This window comes from Colossoma macropomum, unplaced genomic scaffold, assembly GCF_904425465.1.
Source record: "Colossoma macropomum unplaced genomic scaffold, Colossoma_macropomum, whole genome shotgun sequence".
NCBI lineage: Eukaryota > Metazoa > Chordata > Actinopteri > Characiformes > Serrasalmidae > Colossoma > Colossoma macropomum.
Genome location: NW_023494798.1, coordinates 18,956,331 through 18,975,566, shown reverse-complemented (window position 1 = coordinate 18,975,566; position 19,236 = coordinate 18,956,331). Strand labels below are relative to the sequence as shown.

Sequence of the window (19,236 nt, the reverse complement as noted above, 5' to 3'; positions counted from 1 at the left end):
AAACCTGTACTGTGGCCTGAGAAGTACACCTTTCAGATTGTTTATGGAAATAATAGATGTGTTCTCTGGTCCAAAAAAGTAAAGGGCAATCCAAATTGTTACCAGCATACAGTTCAAAATCTGGGGTCTGTCATGGCATGGGGATGTGTTAGTGTCCAGAATGTATCACACCGATTATTGTTTTGTTAACTTAGTATTAAACGTTCAGTGAACTCAAAATTTTTAGCTGTGCTAGCTTCCCATTTGTCTACCATAAAAACAATATAAAAACAGTGTTGACATTACATTACTGACTTTCCTGTTACTGTTAATGCTATGGGAAACATTCCTCACTGCTGACTTTCTCTTCAGTGAGATACAGATTCTACTGTTAGTTTAGTATCATGGCACCACATGGGAAGTGTCAGTCCTTCCCAGCCACTGATAAGACAACAAAGTGCTGTTCAGTATCAGAGGAGCTGATTCTGTCTGTCATACTACACCCAACAACCTTAATCACTTTTTTGGACTTAAAAGTTATTAATGTTATCTGTTTTGTAAATGTATACTTGATATAGCTTGTTTCCCCTTGTTTTAAAGGGTGATCCCAAGTGCTACTGTGTATAATTCATAAGTGATAAGTGATCAGCAGACTTAATTACTTGGTTTAAGAAAATCTAAAAGCAGAGATTGCTTCCAATGTATATATATGAACATTTATAATTAGGTTCTTTATAGAACTGGGATTTAATGTTTTGCACAAAAAGTAAACATCCATGGAACTCTTTTTAGAATTAAAAAAGCCTATATTATAGCATGGCTGTGGGCAAAAGATAAAGATATCTTTTGTCCATAGCCATGAATTTCTTGGTTTGTTGCCCTGGGCTTGAGTGTACTTGTGAGCTTGAGTTCATGAATGTGGTCAGAATCCCAGTTCCATAAACTACTCTGTCGCTTAGATGCAGCTAAATACTGAAATGTTTTTGTGCGCAAATCATAGTCTGAGAGGAACACATTATAATTTCAGAAAGCAGAAACATTCATTTTCATTGTACAGTGTCTTAATGATATGCATGTATTACAAACTAGACCTGATGCCACACAGGCAATACAGTCTTCTCCCCCATTGAAAACGTTCTGATATAAAACAACTGTCAGCATAGACATATCTTGATTGTTTTATTAGGCTGCGAGTAGGGAGTTTGCCAGCAAGCAAGAGAGGCAGTCACGCAATGGGGATGTGCCTAAAACAGAAACATGTGTGGGCAAAGAAGTTTGCATTAATAGCAAAGACTTTTTTTTTCTTCCCCCCACCTCTTTTTCTGGAGTAGCACCACCATCAAAATGAGACTTTCACTAGAAAGAGCCTGGCAAATGAAGGGAAATGACATCATTAAGGGAGGCCCGTAATTGGTATCTCAGTTTTCCCAGCAGTAGACCTTGGCTACAGACCTACTTTTGTGTGATTCACAGCTGTTCCCCTAAACTAGACTTTGTAATCCAGATCCTGATAATGAAAATTGGGGTGTTTCATATAAATCACTCCATGTGTTGGCGCTGGGCAATTAGACGGGCCCCAGTTATGAAATTTGTTTTGTGCAGTAGTCAGACATGAGCTGTCAATCAGCTATTCTATTTTTTCCAGTTTTGTTTGTCTTATTCGATATCTATAGTTTTCCTTTTTGGACATGCTAAATGTTTAATATTTGTACATAATGGGCTGATTTTGAGGCCGATTCACCAACAATAATAAGATGTGTTTCAATTTCAGACTGAATCTGAAATGATCTTGAATGATTGTCTTCCCAGATTATTCTGTGATGCAGGGTAATAATGGGAGGTATACTGGTTTATTTGGTATACTTGTCAGAATTCTTCTTCAGGTAGAATTTTCATCACAACCATTATACCAGTATGCTACAAAATATGCACAAACAATGTGATGTACATACAGTGCAGACCATGCTAATATTATCCCTTTTAGCTGATTAGCTGAGCCAGGAGTGTTTCACTTACATTTGAAATGAAAATGAAAATGCAAAAAAAGGAAAAATGTCAACGTTTAGCACTGTGTTTTTGGGGCCTGTAGGCTAGAGTTAGAAATTCGTTTTGACCGCGCCTACGTAGGGCAACCATCTGCATTGGCCCCATCATCGGGAGATCGCAAGCTTGATCCCCGATGATGCTACAGCCATCTGTGGCCTGGGAGTCCCAGTGAGTGCACTTAGCATCGCTCTCTCTGAGTGGGTAGGATGGCCCTACCTCTCTCCTCATCGCTCAGCACAGTGCTAACCAGTGCAGGCTTCTGTTAGCTGATGTAACAGAACTGGTTAACTTTCTCCTCCAAGCGCGATCAGCTGTCCAGTGACGTCGCGTTAGCTGCAGTTCGAAAAGATGTGGTGGCTGGCTTCACGTGACTCAGAGGAAGGTTGTGCTTAACTTCACCCTCCTAGCGCTGGTGGTACCATGTGATTGGGGGAGACATAACTGGTGGGTGGAATTGAACACAACCAAATTAGGGAGAAAATTGGAAAAAAAACAAAAAAAAACAAAAAGAAAGTAGTAGCGACAGGTTTGTATATTTATTGTTCAGCTTTATTTTTACTATTTTCTACAATAAAAATATTTCTGATTTATGTTGGTTGTTAAAATGATTATTAAGGAGTGACAGTATATCTCAGAAGAGTAATCTACTCTAATTAACCTACAAAAAAAATTCATTTTAGATGCTTAAGTGAAGAAGCATCTTGGTTTTATATACCATGATATACCTTGTTATATACAGAAAACGTCAGAAATGTAAATTCTACTGTGATATAGATTTTTCCCCGCTACTGCTACTAGTGTGGGATGTATATTATCCAGTCTTTACCCCTCTGATCTACCGACAGTCCAGTCATGACTGCCCTGATTTCAAATCGTAAAATTAAACATGCAATATTTACAGCTTACCATCCTGTAGTCTGGGGAACACTGATTCGCTCATATTTACTGCCATACTGATGTCAAGCATGAAAAAAATAAAAAAAATGAAAATCGAGCTGAACAGAGAGCCGAGCTGAATGGAAGGACAAAAATAATTTTATCCTCATCATCCCTGTTAGACAAAAAAAAAATACATAGAAAAAAACAAAAAATATATAATTCTTTTCTCTTTTATGCTGTTATATGCACACATAACTAGCAAACTGGACGGTTTGTCGGGACTGTGGTCCTTAAGCATAATCCGAAAGTGTGTGGTGTTTTTGTTTTGGGCAAATCTTGTAGTGGGTGGAGCTGTAATGACTGAAGGATAACTAAGGAGCACAAAAATCTGTGGAATTTGTCAGTATTTGTGTGGTCTCTCATAGGGCTGGGCTATATGACAATATAAATCACTATCCTGATAAATTATGTCACAGTACAATGCAGTATGCTTTTTCTGAACATATCATCAGTACTTGTAAAACACTGACCAACTGCATGTTTCATTCTAAAGAGAGCAAAATTAGCCCTATTTTTTTGATTTAGTGCAACACAGTATATCAAATACTGAATAAAAATCATTGTATTCACAGTTTTAACATTTTAAATGTAGCACTACTGGTTCTTTTTTCTCTGTTCCAACTAATCAGATGTCTGTAAAAATATTGTGACGTATTGTGTATGGTCAAAATTTCTTGAAGTATCGCAATATTTTAGTACATAATTTTTACATATATTTTCTAGTCTCTCATATTTTCAACATCATTTAGGATTTTAAAAGTCCTGTAATGTGGATCAGGCATTAGTCAAAGCAATTCTGTATGTCTACATGCATTACAAAGGGATATTAGTGTGTTTTCATTGTTTTGGCACATTGATTATGTGGAAATGGCCATTCTGTGTACTGAGTGAGGGTGTGAAGGACATGATTGGATTGCTTTGCACTCAGATGGACTTCTATTTTATTGGGTTATATTATCAGGTCTGGCGATGGACAAGAGTTGGCGAAATTAGGGAGGGCGAAATTACATTTAGATCTGCTTGACTGAATCATTTCTGTGGGTTTGGTCAAATTCAGTCTTCTTGTTGAAACGTCAGTCTTTTCTCACACACAGAAGGTGAGGGAGATGATGACCTGGTGACCTGAGGATGATGACCTGAAAATCAGCCAAACATGATCAGAATATTGTTTACTCAAAACGCCTCAACTGTAGACTTATTTTCAAAAGCTTCCTGTGTAGTAGATCATTTAATGCCTTTGTCAAACGGCAGGAAATGCTGTTTGTCAGAAATCTGCCCACCTCAAAATAGAATCAGACACTAATGGTGCACATCATTAAGCTCTCTGCTTCTCTTTTCCACACTTAGCTTTTCTCTGGAATACAAATTTATCCTGATCTTCTTTGTCCTGGATTAAATACAAGCAAAAACAGACTTTAGTCTGTTAGCAACTAAACTAGCTTAACTTCCAAATTTTCTATTGCTATTCAGGTTAGCAAGCTTATAATAGATAAAACGCTAAAAGAGGACAGATTTTTGTAATAAAAATGTTTTATTTTTTTGTGAGATTTTTTGTTGAAATTAATGTAGCATTACAAAGGGTAGTACTACTGAATCAGGACGCTAAGGCATGGGTTCTGTGCTCCTGCAAGTCTCCCTGTAAAGCCTGAAATAATCATTTAAAAGTTTTTTGGAAGACGTCATATGTCTGTACTAGAGATGAGTCAAAATATTAAAATATTAAAATAGTCACAAAAGTCAAATAGTACATTAAGATGTTCAGTTATATGGAAACACAAAACAACAGAATTGACTCAGGCAGAACTTTACTATTACTTTGAGGTCCGAAGCACAAACAAAGTTACAAGATGTTCTTCGGTGGGTTGTGTGCAATTATACATTTCCACCAGAGAGGCCTCATCAAAACATACACAGTCTAGCTTGAATTATTATTATGTATCGATTGATTTCTGTATTGAATTTCTGTACTGAGATTTAAAAATAGACTCTGTAGGAAATGGACTGGGTTCCCACTCAGTCTTATCTGATTCCATCAGACTAAACTAAAGCTCAACCACCTGTGTTTTGTACGCAACAGCACTTAACATGTTCAGACTACGCAAAAACCCTGTTACCCCACAGGAAGAATTGCACAGCTAATGACATGACATCATGTAATGTGAGTCAGAATAGATTTTATTTTTACAGGATGAGTTTGAATTTTTTTTTTTTTTTCTGATTTTCTGCTGACCTGATACGATGCTATCTCTGTTGCATGCTGTATCCCAGATGTTTTAGTGTCATCTACATATATTTTTTACATTTGCATTAACATCCAATCTTTTTGTATTTTGACAAGTCAATTAAAGTGTTGCTCTGTGCACATGCTGACAGTACTGTGCTATCAGTATCTCCTGGGCTTCTGATATTCACCATCTGATTGCAGGATGTGTGAGTCTAACTCTTCAGGCGTAGGATCCACAATGTAATAGCACTGGACCATGACATGGTCATGTTTCTGGAACAGGTGGTGGAGCAAGTCTCTTCCATATGGTTCTCCTGAGTCATGGTATTCCTCTGCTTTCTGTCTGTCACACAGCTCTCTAACTGTCATTGCTCAAGGTCAGCTCTCTTTCATTAAGGCTGAATGTGGCCCTCTCTGAATGAATTATTGAATGCCTCTTTGAAGCATGATTCTGTGGGCCGTTCATACATTATAGTACTTTTATTGTCCATGTTTGGACTAGAAGTGGGCAATATGACAGTGTTTATCATTATCAAGAAAAGTTGTCAAATTATGCCACAGTATGCTTTTCTCGCCTTTAGTGGATGGTGTGTTGACATGGTCATTTGTCAGAGAAATATAACTTTTTTCTGGCCCTCATCTCAGCCTGTTTAGTGAAAAAAGCCACAGATCTGCGCCTTCTCAGTCACATCCTAAACAGAGTTAGCCTGTATATTATCTCTGTCATTCTGTGATGAAACGTACTGATTAGCTGATATTGATTTCAATATTCGAATACTGGCACCTCGAATGATTAACCAAGCACTCACGCACCGGATCACATACCTAGCAATAATCACTTATGAATATCATAGAGCGTTGTGGAGATTTTTTAGTAAAGTGAACAAATATTTTATATGAATATTTTTCATAAAGAACATATATTTTTAACCAGTAGAGCCTCAGTGATGGTTTTAGACTGATGCTAATGTAGAGTTGTAGGGCAGCCGATCATGCTTGCTGGAAAGCACTGACCGTCCACAGACTGGCAGGTGTGCACAACTGGCCAGCACAGTGTTGATTCACAGAGCCATTTTTCCCATCCAAACAGCAGGACCAATTTTCCATCCAAAAAGCAAGACCAGTTGTTTTTCCTGTTCCCTCAATTCTTAGTTATGTCGCCTGGTAGACCAATATTTTAATCTTATGGAAGTAGCTGGTGACATATTTGTAAAAGTTTTGGAAAACACAGGCCTGGTTAGTTCACTAGGCATGTTATAACAGCTTCAGCACTCCCCCATTCACCATTCTTCATGTGCTTGTGTTTTTTGAGCCCTTCCGTTCACTACAATATGGAAGACACTGAGCACTCATTTGCCTACTGTATGCCCCCTGGCCTGTCTTCATACTGTTAAAGTACAGTAGTTAGTTGTACCGTGTTGAACTATGTGTGTAATGTGTAATAGGGCTTTGTTGTAGAGGGAGTTTTCACTTAGTGCAGACCCTTCCAGAGGTAGTTTAAATATTAAAATATTTATATGTAATAAGGACTGTGTAACACTACACCACAGTTTAAAGTGCATTCAGCATTTGAATTTACAGTCAAACTGTTTTTGTTTTCAAAAGTGAAAAGATGGCAAACCTCCCGTTTTCATTCAGTACAGAATAGCTTATAAATTATTTGCTGAGAAAGTGTCATGCACAGAAGGAATTTGTGCTTGGAGAGTTGGGCTTTCAAAGTGGCTGTCTCGCTGTCCTTCCTGTGGCCCAGCAAGGGCAGAGGGCAGGCACTAATCAGTGTGCTGCACTGTGTCCTGCTCATTAGTGTGCCCTCAAGCTACTGTCCTGATAAATGGTGTTTGGCTCAGTTAGCTCCACATGGTAGAATTCACCTTTGAGTGATTAACCGACTGATTAGGGCATTAAGGCTACTTAATGGCCAATCACCCTGAAAAACAGACATGTAAAAGTCCATGTTGATGACTGTGGTCAGTAGTAGCCACTAGATTTAGTTTAAATCGCTATGCTAGGAATAATAATCTTTCACACTTGTATTGTTTAAGGTGCATTCTGGTTACTTTGATGTGCCCCCTACACATTTATATATTTAGGTGCAACAACTACAGGTTTGTAACCTAAAGTTAAAGCACTTCTTCTGGTCATGCTGTTAATGTTTATAAACCCATTACAAAACAAAAGGTTCATATTAGTGTAAAATAAAGTCTTCGGTGCTCTGAAGCATCAAGAAATATTTCTTGAAGAAAATATTTATAGGTATGATTAAGCTGATGTTAAACCCAGCTTAAATAACTTAAAAATGTCTTTAAACTGAAAATCATAATTTTAAAGTTACTTTAGTCAGATTTTACTTTGTCGTGAACTTTAATGATTGATAGTCATTTGTTCCTAAGCAAATCCTTGTTTTCCGGTATATTCCAAAATCTGGCGCCATGTACTGCTGAATCATAGGTGAGGTCATGGAACATGGAAACAGCAAGAAGCTAGTCATAATGTCAGCTCTTCTGAGGAAGTCTTCAGAGCTCTGAATGAATTCCAAGTCTTCCTGTAGAAGACTAAGAGCCTCATTCATTAACGCTTCCAGAATATGTGAGTACATTTGCACGTAAAAGCACTACATAGGAAATGCTGTAAGTCAGGGGTGCACAACTCCAGTCCTCCGGTCCTAGAGGTTTCTCTACTCAAACACACCCACTTAACCTGGCAATTCACAGATAAGTGTAATCAGGTGTGTTGGAGCAGGTAAATCACCAAACTGTGCAGGACACTGGCCCTCCAGGACCGGAGTTGTGCACCATTGCTTTAACTGGATTCAACATTTTGTATATTTTTATTTGTGTGTGTTGGCATTCATGTTGATAAATACCAGGCCATGCTAAAATCCATCCCTGTGCACCTGCAACCTGCAAATCCATGTCCAAGAATTACCATCCAAGGTAGATATTGACGTCATAGCAGTTGTTTTTGCCACAAAATCATTGTAAAATCACAGAACACTGTTAAATAGATTTGTACACTAAATTAACATGTAAGTTAATGCCTTAGTTAGGTTTAAATTTGTTGTAAAGAAGTCCTGATCTTGACAAATTGCTTTAAAATGTGCACCATAGTTTTTTTAATTATTTATTTTCCAAGTGTGAGTAAGTTAACACATCCTCTTCAGAGAACACACTTCTGTGTATTTTAATGCAAAAACCTACTGTTTATTTGCTAAATTCAACATATTTGGGGAAAAAATCAAATAAATAAAGCATGGCCCGTGCAAAGCTATGGCACGTTATATTTTATGTTGTTCTTTTTTTTGCCAGCTTTGAACTAAATGTATAGCGTTATCACTAAATGATGCACAAAATATTTAAGTTTGTTTTCTGTAGAGGATGTATTTTTTTTTTTTCACTTAGAAAATTGACAAAACATTGAATGTGACACTTTTGCTTATAAATATATGTGCTTAAGGAGGCATGCTGCTCACAGAAGTGTAATAACACACTCACATTTTACATCCATTTTAGAATAGTTCCACACTGCAGACATTTATTAACTTCTAAAAAATGTCCCTCCTTGCCACAGGTTTGGATAATCTGTTTATGGCAGCTCTACGACAGTAGTGTAATTGAGTGTGTGAAAGAAGGAAGGGATTAATACATTGATACCTGAACAAGTCAGTTACGCCTGGATCCTGATCCTTTGGATCTAATCTGTACATTGCTAGGTTCTTGTGTTAGTGTTGTAACAGAGAAAGACTGATGAGATTAAATCAAGTCTGAATCTTGTGCCACACACAAACTGTTGTACAAAATACAATGAAAATCATTTTGCTATGACGTTGGACACACTGTGGACTTGCACAGTTGCAGGGTACTGTCCACAAAACCTGTCCACATTGCAGATATTTCTAGAAACTAGAATCCTAAAGGTAAAATGTGGCTATGCAAATGCCTGTTCCACAACCCCATAACCAAATATTATCTTTAGCTACTCTAAAACAAACCTGTGGTTAAAGAGATGGTTTGGCCAAAATCTAATTTACACAATGTATTTTTTACCCTGTATGTTGTCAGTTGGCCAAGATGTGTATTTCTTTCCAAAGATGGCTTCTTTAGTTTACATTAGATTACATTAATGTATCTAACAGGCTATATAAACATAGAGCCACCAGTTTAGCATCTTGCATTAAAGCATGTAATTTCAAATAAACTTCCACACAACTAAAGAAGCAAATATGATGAACAGTTAGAGCAGCGGTTCTAAATCCCACTCCTGGCAACCCTATGCTCTGCATATTTATGTGTTTTTCTACTATACACACCTGACCCAGTGCTTCAGGAGGTTGTTAATTAGATAATGAGTTGAATTAAGCTTGCTAGATGAGACAAAAATGTGCTTATGGTGAAGCTACCAGGAATTGGGTTGGGAACTTCTAGGTCAGGGTAGGGGTAAAATTGTGCAAATTTGGCCAAACCATCTCTTTTAACTCTCAGAAAGCTGGACCCCAAAACCTTAATTGTTAAGGGGCTTTAATGCAGCACTCTTTAGGCAAATTCTTCAGCGCTCTGTCTTGTTTTCTCTGTTTCTCTCTCTCTCTCTCTCTCTCTTTCTCTCTGTCTCTGTGTATATAACGATCATAAGACTCGGTCTTACTCAGCTGCCTGTTTTTCAGGGGCTTCAAACGCTTGGCAGGCTACACCGCATGGCAGTGAGTGTGCAGTTTGACATACCCCACAAGAGAAATGTTTACCCTCCAGAGGCCCAAGCTTGGAACATATTGTCCTGATTAAGGTGCCATAGGATTTTGTTTAGTTTGTGTTATAATTCTGTGCATTGCAGGAGGCTAATTCTGCTTTCACAAATAAGGAGGAAAGTGAAAAGACTGCAGCTTATTTAGGGGCTGATTGCCGTCCGTATGTTGAGTCTGTCTCTTGGGTAGACATGTGTTTACTTAGTTCTTCTTGCAAGAGAGCCAGTGTTTTATACTGTTCTGCTTGATTTCTTTTTTTTTCTTTGGCTGCATGAGTCTAAATATAACTTTGTGAGCTGGAAATATTACTGAATGAAGTCCATGTGTGGGAGGATTGCTTCAGAGGGCTGAGGGATGTCAGCCACTGCTGACTCACACATCTGTCTGGCCTCTGCTTTGAATCTGGAGTGATGTTCGGTGATCTCTCTGGCTGAGTGCACTTCAGGACTGGTTCAGAATGTCAGAGATAGTTACAGTTTGCACTGGGGCAGATGCCTAATGGTAAAATTGAATCAAGATGTTTTTGTGATGTTGTTAAGCTGCATCTCTTGGTCTCATTTTGATCAATTACATATTCACAATGTTGTTCAGGCCTAGCTTTTCAGACACATGACTCCAGTCCCAGAACCACACTTTTCTGTAAGAGGATCCTAAAAATCTGTAAAGTGCATTTGAATACTTATGACGAAGTGCTCACTTTTTCATACAAATTTACAACACCACAGTCTTTCACAGACCCGTCCTATTATGTAATGCCAGTTCTGTCTAAGCTGCCAAGCTCTAAGAGCACAGCCACTTGTGCATGTCTTCATTAAGAAGCACCTCACCTTTCCTCTCTGTCCTCAGAAAGACCCATTTCATTATGGCCCAGCTGCTACAGAATACACTGCCAGCCTTCAAGCCCTGCCTTTGCTCATATCATAAAGGCTGTGCTAATGGAAAATTTATACCATGTTTTGGAATATAAATCAAGCTAACCGATACTGCTCCTAGGGATCCTCTTTGAAAGCTCTACTCTTAATTATTGAAATGAAGTTTCATGGTGTGTGCACCTTCCAGGCAACTTCCATATGTGAGAGATTTTGACTTGTGTCATCATCGCAGTTACCATTTAAATTGTGCCTGATACAGAACGTTATGCAAGACTAGATGAAAGAGAAAGGCCTAAGCATGTTGGTCTTCAGTGACAGCGCTGCATAGTGAAAGCCTTCTGCGCAGAATCTCTGATGTACACATTAGATGAAGTTGTTGTTCTGTACAGTCAAAAGAGTCAGATCAACTAGATATTGTTTCCAATCACATATAAACTTTTTTAAAATTAATGAAGCATATATTTAATTAAGTGCAGCATTAAAGGCTGATTTATAATTCTGTGAAGATGGATGGAAATGTATGTGTCAAGATATTGAGAAGGAGTTCATGGGTAGACATAGCTCACAAAGGCCATGACTTGCACACCTTCAAAATCTCAGCTGCACAGCACATGAATCTGTAGAGGAACACTGGCTATCTAGTAGCCTTGGGGGTGAGACAAGACCCTAGCAATACTCTTCAGAGCCAGTTGTACATCATTGTAAACAATTATATGACTGTGCTTCCTCGGTTTTCTGTTCATTCTGTTTTTTCACTGCCGTCTAGTAGTACATTCACATTACGTGCAAGTATGTTGGAACTATAATGCGCCCTGAAGTTTCTTAAGCTTTCTATACTTTGTTGCAGTCAAGTAGGTTCATTTACTACAAGAGTATCAAAAAATCTTAGACCGGCCCATAATGCAAAATGCAGCATTCTTTGCTATGAAGTAATTTTGTTTTTATTTATTCATTATATTTTTGTGAAACTTCTAATTAGGCTTCTAATGTAACATGAGAAAAATGACCTCTCTCTCTTACTCTTAATGAGGTCTTTATAAGAAACACCTGCCTTGTAGGTCCACTTTGCTGGTGTACAGTTTGCCATGCATAATTTGTGTTAGCCATCATATAGCCCTTCATCAGTGATCAGTTTCTGACAACAGAACTGCTCTTGGCTGGATAGTTTTTGGTGGCAGACTGCTGTCAACCTGGTAATGACATGGATGTGTATGAAAACCCCAGAGACAAGCTTTGCTTGATAAACTGGCATCATATCAGTGCTGTGTTAAAAATGGTCGACCACTCAGTTAACACCTGGACAACCTATGCTCACTTCTCAGTGATGTTTTTGCGTATATGTGTAGTTGATCATGCTCAGCTGATATTGTGAAAGAAGCACTGTTATATATTAAAGGCTGTCATGTATTGCATGACCTGTAGACCCCTATATTTTTATTCATGTTGGTGTTGTAGAATAATTTTCTTTGCAAAGCAGAAATTTGAATTTTCTGTTTGTCTTTTTGTCTTTCTCAGATTGGCCTTTGGTGGCTACCAACATGCCAAAGCAGTCTCTGGAGAAAGTGCCACATTACGCAGCTTCACCTTCAGCCTTGCCATCATCTTCTTTCAAAGCCTCAGGACAGTCAAGCGACGTCCACAAAACATTCCCCCCTTTGCCTGACACTGAACCACTCAAAGCCTCAGAGAATTACTATAGTGCTACAGTTGACGCTGTGTTTGGCTCAACAGTCATGCCACCTCAGAGCTACCTTTCTAGCCCTGAGCATCTATCTGCCCCAGCACTAAGTTCCTTAGACTCAACTGAGGGAGACAGAACTAGTTCTGGAGTTTCTTCAAGACTGTCTCGGGAGGTGAAGCCTCCTGTCTTTCAAAATGTGCCCCCTTCTTCCGGAACTGTCGAACAGACTTCAGCCAGCTCATACACACCTGCTTTAAACATCTCTCCTTCTCAATTGCTTTCAACTGAATTGGATTCTTCTGAAGAGCCACCTTTTCCTCCTCCTGACCTACAAACTGAAGCTGTTATCAATAGTATTTCTGCCCTTGGACAAGTAGAGCCATCTACCAGAATCAGAGACTTTGATAATTTACATTTTAGTCATGACCTAAATATGCAAAATGATGCTAATGCAGGTGGTCACCTGTTAAATCCAAGTCATGCCCTTTTTGGAAACCAGTATGTGACCTCATCTTCTGCAGAGCCAACTATGGGCCCGCCAGAAGACTTTTTCCCAACCAACACTATGGATGTGGACTATGGTTCTGGGGATTACTTAGAAACTATGTCCTTCATGGGGTCTGAGGGAGACGGCTACTCTTTGGTCACCAATTCTCCCTCTGACATGTATGACTTTGAAGATCCAAACTCTGAGTCCTATGACACATCTTTTCCCACAAGAATAGTGATACCTTTGTCCACCAGACACCTATCTCCCATTCCTACTAGTGCTGTTTCCAGTATACATGTTACTGCTTTTCCCAATCAGACCTCCAGTATTAAGTACAATTCAACTAGTACCCCAAATGTAACTAACACCGTTCTCAACAGGCAAACGACCGCTTCCATAAATGTAGTGAGTCCTAGTTCCACTAATTTAACCAGTATTCCCAACATTTTGACCCATATACCCATTTACACCACCATCTATTCAGGCATCCCAACTGTCCAACCAAAAGCAGTCCATTCCTTGACTGTGCACCCCACTGTTTCTGCCTCCTTAAATCAGAGTGGCTTAGTCAAAGAGAGTTCAGAGTCAGATTCTGGTTGGCCTGACAGCATTACAGTTGAACCCACCGATGTTCTTCTGCCTGATATGAATAGTCTGGAGTACTACACCATTCAGCTCTCTAAGGGCAATGAAAGCTTGCCAGAGCGACGGGACAACCAGACCACTTCCAAGTATTTCTCTATTGTTCCAGGAAGTACTACTCATATAATGGCCACCAGCACCTATACAATGATGTATGGAGAAGAGCTACAACCTGTGGACAACAACTCCTGGCCCGAAGATTCTTCTACAGATATCTCGGGATTTGATCCGTTCAACACGACCATTCTGGATCTGTCCGAAGTGAGACCCAGTCTGACAAATACAACAGTGCCATTCTTGGATTCATCAGTGACATTAACTCCATCCATGGACTTTTCAACTTCACTGTGGAATCTGACTGCAACTCCTGACTGGATTAGCACTGAATTAGTGCCATCTGCTATAGCCACTAGCACCTCTTCGGTACTGTTTGAGTCACGTACAGTATCAGAAGAGCCAGATGTAACGGCATCAAATACCACAGACATCCACTGGTTTGTCAGTTCCACATTGCCAGAGGCTCTTCAGCCTACCCCTACACTTATCAGTGATGTATTAACCCACACTCTGAATGTGACTGCATTGCCCACTCAGCCAGACTTCAGTAGCACCTCCAACTTTCCTGTGACAGAGATGGCTGACCAAGGCATCACAGGACCTCCATCAGAAAGCCCTTTTACTGAGGTTATTGATGATGGAATGACAACATTTACCAACACTGAAACCCTGTCCACTTCAGTATCCGACAGTGACACAACTGTGACAACCCCATTAACTATCATGACATTTACAAGCCCCATGGATGAGGCATTTAACACGACTACCTTGCCCACGACAGCTAAAGACCCTTCAGCGACAACCCTAAAGGCCACTCCTCAGACCACTACTGTCCGGGAGTACCTCTGCAACATCACCAAGCCTGACACCTACTTAGTTCGAGTTGGTAAGAGGTTTTTTTTTTTTTCTTCACAGCTGCTTTCTTGAAAACAGGCTTAACTGGTAAATGATGAGGTCCGGGAACACTGAGTAGTGATGGATCCAGCAGGTTAACGGGCCAGGGGGAACAAAATTTGGGGCATCAATACACGCAGCTCAGCGTGAGGTTTCCCCATAATTTTGGATCTAACGACTAACAGCTGTGTTAATGATGTTTCTAACCCTCAAATGTTCTCCCATACACGGGTTTCCCAAAACTAAACAAACAGTTTCTAGTGCACCAGTGGTTAATAAATTGATGTCACAAGCCAGTGGTTTCGCCACTAAGCTGAGCAAAGAGATGAATAATCACAGCAGTAGTGGGCGCATTTGCAGGTGATAAACACCACCAGTGTTGTTTATATAACAATTTCTGTCGCCATGTGCGCCCAAACAGGAGTTGAGAATGAAAGCGACTGCATGCCATGGCACGAGGTGACTCAGTGTGCTACTTTTTAGCAGGGCTGAAGGATTTAAGGGAAAATATCTAGTTTTGATTTTTCTAACCAATACTGTGACGATGACTTAAATTGCAATTATTTCTATAAACTCAACTTTAAAAATGACAGCTTTTTTTATGTTCGTAGAAGTATGTTCAAAATAGAACAGTACAAATATATTTGATATATGTGGGTGTTTTTATTTTATTTTTTGGACTCATCTATTAAAGCTAACCATTGTCACCATTCACTTTGTTCGTTTGTTTATCTGGGCTTTCGTAAGCAAGAAATCTGATGATGTAACTTGTTATAACAAACATTGTTGATAATGCAGGCCATATAGTTTTGTGATCTGAAAAATATTTCAAATAGAAAATAAGGGAGGATAACAATTGTTAATCATTCAGCCCTACTTTTTTTGTTTACTTTTTCACATTTAATGTTATGTATATCAAACAGGTTGCAGAAAATATTATGTTGAATTTTCTTAAAGCTGACTGTTGACTGTGAATTCTTAAGCAAATGACACTGCTAATGACACACTGCATTCACTTAAGACAGCAAGATGGTTAGAGTAAACAGAATAAGCGAAATTAAATGTTTTGAAATGTTTTCTGCTCTTCTTGGAGTGAAGGCAGTGCGTATATTGAGTAGCCACTCCCATCTCTGTCATTTGTACTGAGATTTCTTATCCTGTGTGAATTGGTCATAAACATTAAAGACGTCCAGCGGTAAACTGGCATTACCTCACTACTCCTTTTAAAATAAATCCCATCTGAAGAGTACTTAAGACTTGCTTTTTGGGAAAGAAGATGTTGTTCGAGAATAGAGAGAGAGCACTCACAGAGTGATGTCTTTCCCAACTCCCCACAGGTTTTCCACCTGGCTCCACAGCTGGCTATGCGAAAGCCAAAGTCAGAGAGATCCTCAAAGCTGAATTCAATCGATCAGTTGAACTGCAGGTATGTCACAGATTTGTGGATGAATGACTGTGTTCTCCTTAAAAATGTGTTGTGAGTGGTCTTTGATTGAAATCTGCATATTTATCTTTATAGGCCTAGTTAGGCACTTGTTTGTTTAGGTTAAATGAAAATGTATTTTTATTCATCATGATTGCATGACCTTTGTAAACTTTCATGACAGACGCTGGTGAACTGTTGCATAATGGCTGTGCTCCAGCTTCATGTCATGTTTCAGAAGTGAGTCCGGAAAAACACAGCTCTTCCTGTCTCACTTTATCTGTTGATTTCATATAAGCAAACAGCAGAGAGATGGGCTTTGTGGCTAGCTTGAAGGGACTGAATTCCTTCCCGTATTATGAACACATAGATTAGAGAGCTTCTGATACTCACTTTGTCGCAACCAATTTGAAAGCAGCTCTCTCCCAGAACTATCTTAGATGTTTTTTGCCTCCACCCATCTCAGCAAACTCTCAAGGTGAAATCATTGGTTGAAATATAGCTGTATGTTCAGTAATGTGCAAAAGTCAGGGAGCACCCTTCATGTCTTTAATTTCCTGTCAAAACAGCCAATAGGTTCTTCATTTTCAGAAGGTAGTTTTCCAAGGAGATTAGATATAAGAAAAGAGGAATAGAGATGTCAAGGGAAAATAAATGAAAAAACAGAAGCCGTCAAAACTGGCCTCTTAACCTTTTAATAACCATGCAAGACATGACAGATCATCAAAACTCTATCAGATGACCAAAAGAAAATCAAGCTCCACTTTTGCATCACACCTGAAAAAATCCACCGTTTTTTTTTGTCCATCCTTCCACTGTGAGAGGACAACTTAACACTATGAGTCTGAAAGAATGTGTAGCTGTAAAGAAGTCATTGATGACAAAAAGAAATATAAAAAATAAAGGTGCTGATCTTCTCAGAACAGTGGACTGACCACCCCAGAGACCAGACCGCAACATAACTGATAGTGTTTGCATTATTTGGATCATGAGAAGCAGAAAATTCAACCATCTAAGACTGAACTGCAGATTTCTTTGAAAAACTGAAAGCAGATCTACCAAAAAGACTGGATGCTATAATAAAGGTGAATTGTGGACACACTAAATACCAAAACATTTGATATTAAATTTAGTTGTCAGGGTTTCTGTGTATTTTTCTGCTTTATGCCTTGATGCAGGAAAATGAAAAAACTTGTACTTAATGGTCACTTTGACTGGAGATTAAAGGGTTGAATGAAGGGTTGTCTCTGACTTTTGCACTGTACTGTGTGTTAATGTATGTGTCATTAATGATTATATTGCAAATACACTTGCCTTGACTTTTAATCTTATTTGCTTCGCTGTGTATGTGTGTGTTCATGTAGGTAGTGAAAGCTCCTCCAGACTTTGTGTTTCGGGCTGTGTCTGGTCCTGTTGTCTACACAGCTATATCAGTCATGAACGCTCTGAGACAGTCCACACGTACGTCTCGCTCCATCCTCAGTGTGTCCCCCATCAGTCCTGTGCCAGGCCTACAGTACCACGTCCACTCTGGTAGAGCCACTCATATCACTCACACAACTCGTCACTGTATTTCAGTGCAGGAGTCTAATTACTATAATGCTGTTAATAACTATTGTGGCTGTATATCATGATGTAGAGCTATTTGAAATATGAAAACCATAGAGGTCACTTCATATTTAATTTCTTCTAATGAGTATTGTCCTTATGTTCTGTCTGTCTCTGCAGTGCTCCAGTTTGTCCCCAGTCACATAGATGTGCATGTGTGTACGTTCAGTGAGCACATAGAGAGAGGCCTGACTTTGGCCTTTGCTGAAGTGCGCCGGCGCTCAAAGGAGTCTACTAATTTCACTGTACATGTAAGAACCTCTTTTCATAATCACAATGTGGTGGTCAAAAATTGAATACACACAGTTTTTCTCTTACCCCAAATGTTGTAGATCAGCCAGGACATATTTGAGGTGCCAGCTTAAAGGCGATTTCCCAAATTTTTTCATAAATTTCCTCATCATTCAGTTCATTCAGATGCAAACAATTCATTCAGAGTGGTCTGAAGTGAGATACGTTGTACAGAAACTAGAGGTACTGAAAGGCTAAGAAACTGTCTATATATCTATATATTTTTTCATATTTTATATAGGCAAACAAGAAAAAATAAAAGTTTTTGTTTATTTTTTGTTTGTTTAGTTATTAAATATGTTTGTTGTGACAGCAGCATTACTGCCTCACACACTTAAAACACTACTGGGTTAAAATACTGGGTGTGAGAACAGTTCTCATATTTGATGCATTTTTAAAGGCTTGTAGTTCAGGATTAGTTTTTGTTTTTGACCTGTGCACGTGTTTTTATTTAATTAATCGTTTAGCCAAACCTTGAGCAAGGTTCAATATTACCGCAGAGAAGCCGTCATTTTGCTTCTAAAGGTTTGTGCCAGAAATTAATATGATGTCTCTATGGTGCTGGTGTATGAGGTATATTTGATCTGGTCTGTCATCACATCTCTTAACAATGTGTTTATCATGATTGTGATAGTGATAAAAATGTAATTTACCGTGCAGCCCTAAAAACAGTAAAGTGAAACAGTGTCTCCAGCATCATGTGAAGTAGCAATTAGAGGCATTAAATGCTTCAAACGTTTGGTTCCTGTCACCACCACTGCGAACAATTATGACTTAGTAGTTTGTCTAGGGCAACATTTCACATCAAATCACTCTGAACGATTTTGATTACATCATTTATTTATGCAGAAATTCAGAAAAATGAGTGGAATTTCTCTTTAAGCTTCTTTAGATGTGCTCTAGAGCTATGAGGCTGTTGTGGCTAATAAGTAATGGAATCTTATTGCTAAAAGGCAAACTGCTTGCCTAAACTGCTTGTATATTTGTACATATTCTGGAACCATTTTCTGTACATAAAGTAAATTTTCTTACACTATATGTTAAGAGAGACTCTGATGTCAGTGATGCATGCAGGATTATATATGTAATCTAAGCATTTTGTTATCTCTGTCTTAGCGTGGCCAGAAAGTAATCACATTATGTTTGCTGGAGCTGTGTTCACACGCTGGTCAGAATCACAGTCTGCAGTGCAAGCAGCTCACAGAGTGTTCACACAAGCTGTTCAGTGAGACCAGTGACTCGGCTCTGATCCCCTACAATCCTCTTAATTGCTTCCTATTTCTGTCAGATTTGTCCAACATGCTCTTTTATGATCACCAAACAAAAATACCTGAAGGGTTGGGAGTTTAGTTCAA

The 19,236-nt window shown here is 38.9% G+C and overlaps 1 protein-coding gene across 1 annotated transcript in view; it reads left to right on the top strand.

The window, feature by feature from the left end:
- Positions 1-19,236, top strand: part of si:ch211-1e14.1 (UPF0606 protein KIAA1549) — a 63,769-nt gene that overhangs the window by 15,447 nt on the left and 29,086 nt on the right. The window contains exons 3-6 of the mRNA XM_036585262.1: positions 12,311-14,551; positions 15,897-15,985; positions 17,347-17,515; positions 17,711-17,841. Of these exons, the coding sequence (XP_036441155.1) occupies positions 12,311-14,551; positions 15,897-15,985; positions 17,347-17,515; positions 17,711-17,841 (2,630 nt within the window). The remainder of the gene's footprint in view (positions 1-12,310; positions 14,552-15,896; positions 15,986-17,346; positions 17,516-17,710; positions 17,842-19,236) is intronic.